Consider the following 10695-nt stretch of genomic DNA (forward strand, 5'->3'; position numbering starts at 1 on the left):
GTTGCGTAATTTTTTTAATGAGTAAAATAGAAATTTTCATTATAAATACATTTTACTTGAGATAACTTATTAGTTTTTTTTAGATACGTTATTTTATTTCCCAGTGTATTACTTTCTTTCAGATTTTCTCAACGGTAATGAGATACATTCCGCAAGAGAAGAAGAGAAAGACTCACCTTTATTGTTTACTTGAGCTATACATAAGTCACATGATTTCTGAGGTCATCAGAATGTATCTTATTGCATTACTTCTATTATGTTACTCTTTATTTCAAATGTATACTGACAGCACTGATGCTTGTTCAAATATTTAGTGTTTCATTTCAATCTAGCTGTCAGACCGAAGGTGACAACGCTGACTAGCGCTTAGTAATAATAATGATAATAGCACTGCTGTACTGCAATAAAAATGCCCAAAAACTATTGTGTTCTTTAAATTCAAACAACGAGAACATGAAACCAAATTTATACCAAAACTTCAGGTAGGAGATAAAAGAAATTAAAGCAAAGAAAAAAGTAAAAAGATATTTACTCTCACGCTTGATGTCCACGTTATCACCGATAGACCGTTGTATGTTTGCTCATATGTCATATAGTGAGTGCTGGCACGATGTTGGACGCTTTGAAGCACGACCGTCAATCAAAGATGTGGCTCTTTTCTTTGGATGATTCGGTAATTTATTGAATGTGGGAATAGTTCAAAAAAGTCAAGCAGCTGTCCGAAGACCTCTGCCCAATCGACCAAGGATTGTTACCACTCCTGAAGATTGGTAAATTTTTATATTAGCCAAATGGAAACGAGAACGACCTCCACAACTGTTATATTCAACAAGGAGAGAATCATGGAGAAAGACTCATCATGGACTAAGACTTCGCTTTGGCGTTTTTTGGACGACACGAAAGATCCTTTTCAATAAATTTTACACAACATCCTTGTACTTATTAAAATTCATTGTTGATCTTTCTGGATAGCATCTTCTTCAATGTTTTCGCCATTACAAGAAGCCGCAATCCTACCACTTCGAGTAACGTCAGTGAAATTTAGTGGATTCTGAAAGCGCTTAAATCTTTCATAAATGCACTTAAAATGCATCATCTTCGCAAACTTGTTTCGTCATGTCATGAATTCATTTTAGAGATTTAATAAGCTTAAAATAAGACTTTGGTGTAGCTTTTATATATTTCGTCATTCGCATACACATCCTACATCATACACCAAACTTTATTACCATATCTTGTATACAAGCATTCTTTGCATTAGTAAAGGCGTTAATAAGTATATGTAAAGTTCTAGCCTGTTACTAAAAGTAACTTGTGAGTAGACCTAAATAAAATTATAAGCGACTTATGCCTATGTCTTGAAAAGTATTACATAGACTTGGGAAAGGGGTAAAAGACTTTTTTATTTAAGACTCAATTAACTGAACAGAAGGCACACCTAGTGCTTACATACCCCCCAGCAATTATCGCAAGAACCAAAGTAGAATTTAAAATTTAAAAGTAAATCTAAGTATCAGATAGCCAAAGGCTGCGCAGAGTAAATTAACCGCGAAAGTTGGGTTTTAAACTTACACCTATGTAAAAGCACTATCGGCAAGAATAAAGCAGCGCCGAAGACAGGATCTCGTATCTTAGAGTAGCAAACTAGTAGCATGGCCTTCCGACAGGCAGAATACACTCTTTCTGAGCAATCTCACACCCTCCGTCAAGTACACGAACTAAATTTAGATTTTGCGGGAAAACGGAAAGGGAGAAATGACAATACAGATCTGCCAACATAAAATAACTGGTCAAACAAATTCAAATAAACCTTACACATATTTTAAATAATTGGGAACTAGTCTATATTCGAATTTATCATCAGATTCGCTAAAGGTGGGCTAGGTTGGATTACGACAAAGCTTACTGAGTCTGTTTGCCTAAGAAAAGGAATGACTTCGTGGACAGCTTTCTAAGGAAATTTGTAGGTATTTAGGTTAGATATGAGGAAAATCGCGAAAAATCCCACAACAGCCAATCCCCTCAACCGGCAACTGGTGTCGAGAATAGCCTCCAAGGGAAAACACAAACGAAAAGAATAGATATTTTTCTTTTCACCAGATGGCATGCGGCACGAAATGTTATGTTTATGTCATTAAAATTTTCAATAGTTTAAAATTCAAAAAGAGATGTAAGACGTCGGCTGTAATTCTTTTTCTATCATCTGTTTAAGTTAGATATGGAGTGTTTTGCAGCTACGTTTTTTTCGTGTCCGACATGTAAGAATTATCAGAGCTTAAACTGCACCGGATCCCGGCTTCGGTACTTCTTAGTTTTTGGGATAAATCATAATTCTAGTCGGAGCGCACCGGAACCCTGAATCAAAAGGATCCGGCGCTTCTTTTTGTAACTGAACAACAATTTCAGTAGAAATTTGATGTCGAAAATTTTATTTTTTGCAAAAAAATTATATTACAAATCGCTTATTAAATTTTAATTTATCTCTTTACATTTTATTTAATTTTAATTTAATTATTTAATTACGTTTATCTTTAATTATTTAACTGTTTTAATAATAATAATGAATTATATTTAATTAAATAATAATTGGCATATACTAATTATTAACATTAATTAAATTCGTAATAATTAACTATTTAATTTTTAAATTATTAATGGTTTTAATAGCCATTTTATTTATATATTTACTTTTGTTCCTTTTCCGCGAACGGGCTGGCTGCATGCACGTTTTCGTGGTTTTTCCCATGTGACACATGTATACCAGCCAGTTTCCCTAGAAAGTTCTCCATGAAGGCATCCCTTCTGTTAGGCAGATAGCCCTCAAAACTTTACCATAATCTCATAAAATAAACCAAACACAATAATTAAACCTGGTGGAACTACTACTGTTAAACTATTTCCGGTCAGTCATTGATGGATTCGCTGAATGTGAATACGGGAAATCTCTTATTTGTATTCGAAAATCAGAGAACAGTCATACTTATTATCTGCTAAATTTTTGGATGCAAAAGGAAAAATAAATAAAAGAAGCCCATAAAAAAAATCTTGAAATTTATCAACAAATTTGCATTTTTTGATACTTAAAAATCTGATTTGATTTGAATTTTTTAGCATAAAATTGCCCCATGCTTTAAGATTATTCCAAGCAAAATTTTCGTTTTCATAATTGAAGATTACTGTATCCGAATTTCTTAAAATGGCAGTGGCTTAAATCAAGATATTAACATTTTTTTTAAATATTATTTCAATCTCAGTGCAGTTCTGTTTTTCTTTTTTATATGATAATCTGAGTTTCTTGTTCAGAGAAATTAATTGGGTTTAGAAGTGATACTTTAGTAGCAGGTATAATTACATTAAAAACTTCTGTAAAAGTATGTTTAAGATTAAACTGACTTGAAATAAATTTATTATTTAGAATGCAGGAAAATATCCTGTGGGTTTAATTTTTTCATGAAGGAAATTATAAAGGGGGGGGGGAAATATTATCACTTTGGCTTCTGAAGTACATGTAGTACATTACGGCATGATTAACAATTTTTTTGCTGTTTCAAAATGTGAAATTTTGAGATATGAGAGTGTGTGTGAAAATGTATTAGGTATATTCCTGCTAAATTTGTACTAACAGTTATTTAAAATACAGATATTCTGGATTGCTAAGTATCCAAGCAAATGCAGTCTGAGCATTGTCAGAATTAAATATAATATTTATGTTTCTCATTTGTCAGTGAAAATGCAATCTTTTTAAAACTTTGACTACTGGTTGAAATTGTCGTTTTTCGTAATAAGATTCTTTGATTTGGTAGTACGCTTTGAACTCGAAGCTGTCACTTTTCATAAGCTGTCACTTTTCAAATATATTTCTTACTTGAATGTTTTTTTTTTTTTTTTTTTTTCGGAAGGAACAAAGGTTATGTACTTAACAGTATAAAAAGATAATTCTTGAATTAGCTTTTCAAACCAAAGACTTGAGTTTATGTTAAATGAAACATGAAATAGAGCTACAATTGCTAGACTTTATTGCTTAAAGACTACTTGACATAATACCACAGTTTCTCAATAATTTCACAAACTACAGATGACGAAAAACATTGAACGCTGAAATAGTAATAAATAAATTTATAATGTTTTAAATTAATTTAATATTTTTAGTATGGGGCGTAACTTCCACTTCGCACTGCTTCTAACTTAGATGGGGCTGGAGCGGAGTAAACTGGAGCGCTGTACTGGGGTGCTGCGGGCTGATAGACTGGAGCAGGTGCGGCTGGCTGATAGACTGCAGCAGGTGCAGCAGGCTGATAGACAGGTCCTGAGGCATAGATTGCTGGGGCTGGTTTGTAAGCGGGAGCCGGTCTGCTATAAGCTGGAGCAGCAACTGGAGCTCTGGCATAAGCAGGTGCAGACACAGCTTTACCGTAGGCTGGAGCTGAATCGTACTTGACAGGGGCAGCTTCGGACTGGATTTCAACATCAGCGGGGTTCTGGTTTTCAGTGCCTGGTTCGTTGGTCTTGATAGCAGCTCGGAAACCTTTGTCATCAGCAACATAGTCAACTTGGCGGTAGATTCCATAGGCATCGACGTAACCGTAAGATCCCCTCTTGTTGCCGTAGTCATCACCTTCTTCTTTGCGGGTTAGTGTGGTGCCGTAGTCATCCTTCACATCATAACCAAAGCTATACGGTTGAGGTTTTTCTTCCTGGAGGGGGGAAGAGAATGAATGTTAAGCCCCTTGTTACTCGAAAAAAGCAGTGAGATACGTTTGGAAATGTTCGAATAGTGCAAATCGATTGCATAAACAGTGAAAATCATGCAAGACAGTGCAAATCGATTTACTTTTAAAAACTTCTTCAGGTTACATTGAACTAGTTACGCGCAATAAATTGATATAAATAGACAGTTTTCTCTTCGTATAATTTGAGCTATTCTAGGCATTAAATTTATTTCATCTGTAATTCATCAAAACTTTAAATTGTTCCTTATTTTTTTGTTTAATAAAATAAAGAAAATTAGAAAAAAATTAATACTGAAATTTTCATATACATTTCTTGATTTTATTCTCTCTTATTCAAAGGATTCTTTTTTTTTATCCAGCTATTCATTATTAGCATAATTATGTAACTTTATGCAATGAAGAATTTTATTATTATTATCAAATTTTCTCTTCATTTATTTGATTCAATGAAAGAAAATAAAAAGTTCTTGGAATTAATAAGAAGACTTGCTACGTTTTAAAAATTTTTAAATACCTTTTCAGCTTAACTGAAAGGGCGATTATTAAATTAAATTCTTTTTGATTTCTTTCCCTACAGATCTTAAATATTTAAGACGGAATAAAGAATTTAAAAATGAAGATAAGTAAAATAAAATTCTTTGCTTCTTTTTAATGTGATGAAATGGGTACATTAATAAAATTCATTTCAGGAAGATCCCCCCCCCTTAGAACTAGCTTTACTTTCAGATTATCAAACTGCATAGTACATCGTTCAACGGAATTTAAATTCGTAGACCGCGTTTTTAGACCGAGTCTTGGTATCTCATTGATACGCATAACAGAAACATATACATGAGATTTCTAAAGATAAACAACGAAAAAGAATTTCCAGTTAGCACTTAAAAACATATTTTATGAACTCCTGTTTTTTCACTTAAGGCTTCCCCCCCTTTTTTTTTAAACTTTTGATTATTTGTATTCTTATTATTTATTGTGAAAAATGCTTAAAATAAAATAAGTGTTCTTATTCGCGAGTTAGTTTGCACTTTATAATGTTAGAAAAATGTTTTAGAACAAGAAGCAAATTTGGAATCTTTTAAACAAGCCAAATTAGTGTTCTAAAACTTTCCTAACGTTTGAAATATACCTAAACAATGAAAGTAAATCTTTGGGAATATCCAATTTCACGTGGACGTATGCATTACGAAAAGAATACAAAAATACAAATGCTTTCTTTAATACTTACGTAAGCTGCTCCATAGGGCTTAGCATAAACAGGAACATCGTACTTGGGACCATACTGGGCTGCGGCCAGGGAGACAAGACAAAAAAGAGCTACCTGTACCAAAATAAACCAAAACAATAAATGAATGAAGAAACATAATAAATAGATTAAACATAGCTAATAAACTAAAGAATAAAGTAAGCAAAATATATCAATTAAATTAAATTTTAATGAGTGACATAATTGCGTCCTTTTCAACAAGCTTTAGTTTCAGTAACCAGCAACTTAGTCTTACTAACAAGTAAACCTTCTCTCCTTTGATACCGGTTTTCCGGAAGCCCATATATTTTCTGAAAGTTTATGTCACAAGGAGAAAAACTGTAAAGTCTTAGGGGCAGAGGGACAAGCGTTTAGGAGCTGTAGGACCCACAAAGTATCATTAAAATGTGCATAGATGAGATATTTCCCTGATGTCTCCTATTTCTTGTATGCTATTGCATTGTCTGCTTCCAAAGTACCTGGTGGTAAAGTCATACAAAAGGAACTGGTGCCCATTGTGAACTGTCTTTCTGTCCGTCTCACGGTTTATTTGACGAATTGCACATTGATTGTCTCTTGTAATAGATTTTGTTTGAAGTCATTAATAACCATTTTCAACAGCGTAGCGTATATTGCTTCTTTCCAACGTGCTGCTTCTTCCGTTATATTAAGATCTGCACCTTATTACCATATTATTAGTTCATATAAATACGTGAAGCGAGAATTTTAGCGACTTTTTGTGTCATGTTTACAACACTTTACTGATACTTTGTAGGTTCTATAGCTCCTAAACGCTTTCCCTCTGCCCCTAAGACTTTAAAGTTTTTCTACTTGTGACATAAGTTTTCAGAAAATATATTGGTTTCCGAAAAACCGGTATCAAAGGAGAGAAGGGTTTACTTGTAAGAAAGTACACTAACGGCTGGTGGATAAGGCATCTTAACACTAGTAGTTCTATCTGGGATTGGTTCTTGACGATTGCAAATATTGACTGAATTGGATTAGGTTATTTGATTATGGCAAAACACATTATAGATGAGATGCCTTTGGGAAGCACTTTCAAAAGTAATCGGCTCGCATTCAAATTACATGAGGGGAAACCACAAAACCACTCAAGCAACCGGCTCGTTTTCCGGTATTCGAATCTATATCGAACTATTAGTATTCACCAGTTTTATTCATTCGGTCGCTGCTGAAAGAACCAAGGACTATCTGAAAGAAGATTTTGTGTATTTGTTCCTGTGAATGGTGTATACTAAGCAGTTTTCTTTCGAAATTGCTTCACTTTTAAAGTAGGTAATTCTCGGATGTTTTCCTAAGATATGTAACCAACCTTATTAAATAATGTTTTAAATACGTCGCTTTTAAACATAATAAAGTAAAAGGCAATCTTCTGGTAAATATTTGATAAGCAGCTTAATAGTAGAAAAACATGGTAAAAGCAATACAAAATTTTTATGAGCAACTAAATAATTGTAAGTTTAAAAATGTATTTGACCAACTTAAAAACTACAAGAGAGAATGTTATAGCCATTTTCAACAGAAACTGTTAAGAGAACATGGCAAGTATTTACTTTTAACATAAAAAATTTCATTTATAAACAATTGTGTTAATAAAATTTAATTACTGAAGTTTATCGCAAAACTGCTTTCCCTAAATATTTCTTTTGTAACATTAATAGATTTTGGTTTTCTTTGGTAGCATAAACTAGCATCAAACTCCTAACAGACTTGGAGTGAATTATCCCTCGGTACGAAGTAACAACTGAGTCTTAAAAAGGTATAAAACAACCTTTTCATTAAATCAGAGAGTGAATATAAAATCCACGTCTCTTGTTTACCACCACTTGTGGCGATGTAGCTTCAAATAACAATAAATTCAAATTTTAATCTAAGTCTAGTAGTTAAAGGCTACACATTGGATTTAAGGCGAAGTTGGCCCAAAACTTCTCAGTGGCGAAACAATTTTAATAACAACAAGTACTAACTGATAGCTGAAGAACAGCAGTCTTGTCGGAGCTGGCGAAACCTAGTAACGTTGCCTCGAGAGGTAGACACATGCTTTCTCTTACAATCCAAACACTTCGACTTAGATATTCGCTAACTAAATTTGCATTCTGGTAGGGAAACGGAAAGGAGAAGTGACAGTAAGGAACTAAATTATAAAATAAATGGTTATGCAAAATAATAGTAATCTTACAACCTTTCCACACTAATGTTTAATTCATTGTACATCCATTTTGAGACTTTTCTTCTTTTTTGCCTAAGGTAAATGCCTCACTCGGGACGCTGCACGTTCAATTCTGCGTTTAAATACATTTGTCTTATATCTTTATTGTATTTAAGATATAGAAACACATGACGAAGATATGGACTGGATTATTTGCTCATAGCAAAGCTCACTAGAGTTATCCGCCTAAAGGCAGGAACACTTTGTGGAGGACCTTCAAAGGTAAATTAAATCGTTTTTATCTTGGAAAAATTATAATAAAGCTCATATAGACTTTTCCTCCTCTCGGGAGAGGAAGCCGTGTCGAACTACTAATATTCTGTAACTTATTCATTGCGTCACTATTCGGCAAGTATTTAAGATATGGAAACATTTCAGTTTTGAAGTGTATTTCTAAACAAGGCTGTGGTTATTTATTCGAATTTCAGACAATGCACAAGATATTCAGATTCAAAGAAGTTCTTTAATACCAACAAAAAGATATTTTAGATTTTAAAAGTGACAAACTTTTTTAATAGCTAAAGTTTTAAAAATATTTTAGATTCATTAAAAATATAACTTTTTGGAAGATATAATAGAAACGGTGCTATTTAAAATGTTATAAGTAATTATTATGATCAAGATTTCCGAACAAATTGAATGTATTTAGTGAAATTTTTATGCTTTTAATTAAAACATTAAATAAAATTTAGAATTTGATACCCTAAATGTAAGAGAATACTAAATTACTAAACATAAAACAAAAACCTACAAATTATAAAGGCATATAAATTAATAAAATTAAAAAGACTTAAATTAATGAAATATTATATTGTTTCCACAAAAATGTTTCATAAAGGCATAGAAGTAAGGAAAAATACTCAGTATTTCTTTACTAAAAATCTAATATTATAGGTGCAAGCTAGAATTTATAGAAATGTATATTTCAGTTAAGTTTTTAATTTTACGTATTTTAAAGCATGTGAGAATATGAAAGGTGAAGGATGCTTTCATGGAAGATTTTTAAGAGAAAGCATCTTGTATTCAAGTCACACTACTAGGTTTTACAAATCTCTTACGTTAAATGAGGATAAATCTCATTATTTTAAAGAATAAATTATCTATTTTAAAAAAAAGTTTGGAACTCATGCAGAAAAGAAAATAAAAAACCTAAAATTCTGGCCAAGAGAAACTGAAAAAATTAGTAAATATTAAAACGGCATTAAAACGCATAAATACATTTAAAGTAATATCCTATTTTTTCCTTAAATATGAGGGACAATTAATATGGGAAGAAATCTGAGGAGGTTTCAGTTAAGATGCAGTTTCAGTTCAAAAAATTGCGTAAAACTTTATTGTAACTGCCTGTAAAATTCAAAGCCTTCAAAGCAAAATTTTAACTGAAAGTTATAATTAAATAATTAAAAAATTGTGGTTATAATTTGGATTAATGCATGTAATTTTTATTTAACACTGTAGTGAAATTTTCAGGGTAATTGTTTTCCAAAATAATCGAAATTTTGTAACAAAATCATTGAATTTTTGAATAAAGTAATAAAAATCTTAAAACCAAAGAAATCAAAATTTAAAAACAACACCAACAAAAAGTTTATAGTTTTAATATGTTAAGCGCAAAATAAAGTACGCTTTTAAAAAAATAGAGCATTCTTTTTCAAAGTTAAGTTTTAACAAGAATTTAAGAAAAAAAGTTGGCATCACTGAAAAAATTGATTTATGTTAATAGGAATTTTCTCATTCGTCAAAATTAAAAAGTATTCCATAAATAATTCTTACCTTTACGAACATGTTGGCAACGGAAATTTACTGAAGTTGCTTATAAAAGCTGCAGTTGGATTGTTGGATTAGAGAGATCTTTTCGAATCGAAGACCGAACTCAGATTGATGTCCGAAAAGTGATTTGGGGATGCTTAAGTACTCGAGGTTTGGCCCAATTTTAGCGGGGCGTCATGGCCTAATCAGGCTGTCCTGCCCTGAAGGCTGGGCTGAAAGAGAAAGTTAATATGTGACATACTTTGGAAGAAACCGCTTAACCGAAACTGAACAGCAGGGACCAGACCGCGCAGGGTGTGTAATGGTTTAATCTCCAATCGCAAGTTTTGATTTTTTCTTTTGAATTATACTTAGTTACTATTGTTCTAAATCTAGTTAGGAATTTTTTGTACTTCTTCTTCACCTTGGCATTAGACGGAACGCCCTTGAGAGTAGAAATGTCACTTTCTCTTTTACTACGTAAATGATTGATGTTTCGTAATTACGGAAGGTATATTGGTTTTAATAGTTCAACCATTGCTGCAAGTTCTGGAATAGCTTGCGTCAGTGTGAGGAATATGTTAATTGTCATGACCCGCCAAGGACTCGTTTGATGGAATGCCGGGTTAAACTTTGATTGATTTTAATTTTTTAATAAATTTATCTGATGCAATTCATGAATGTTACTGAATCAGCTTTGTAATTAAAGCAATCAATGTCTTCTTTTCATTACAAAGGCATTG

At 32.4% G+C, this 10695-nt stretch overlaps 1 protein-coding gene across 1 annotated transcript; it reads right to left on the reverse strand.

Annotated features, from left to right (window-relative positions):
- Positions 1-3999: 3999 nt before the first annotated feature.
- LOC118192278 (uncharacterized) lies at positions 4000-10130 on the reverse strand. Its single transcript, XM_035363204.2, has 3 exons — positions 9977-10130; positions 5956-6048; positions 4000-4694 (listed from the first exon to the last, which is right to left on the reverse strand). The coding sequence occupies exons 1-3, from the start codon at positions 9986-9988 to the stop codon at positions 4146-4148; spliced, it is 654 nt and encodes a 217-aa protein (XP_035219095.1). The 5' UTR covers positions 9989-10130; the 3' UTR covers positions 4000-4145.
- Positions 10131-10695: the final 565 nt, after the last annotated feature.

Source organism: Stegodyphus dumicola, chromosome 1 (genome assembly GCF_044657685.1).
Source record: "Stegodyphus dumicola isolate Sdum_Otavi_A_Nest chromosome 1, ASM4465768v1".
Lineage (NCBI taxonomy): Eukaryota > Metazoa > Arthropoda > Arachnida > Araneae > Eresidae > Stegodyphus > Stegodyphus dumicola.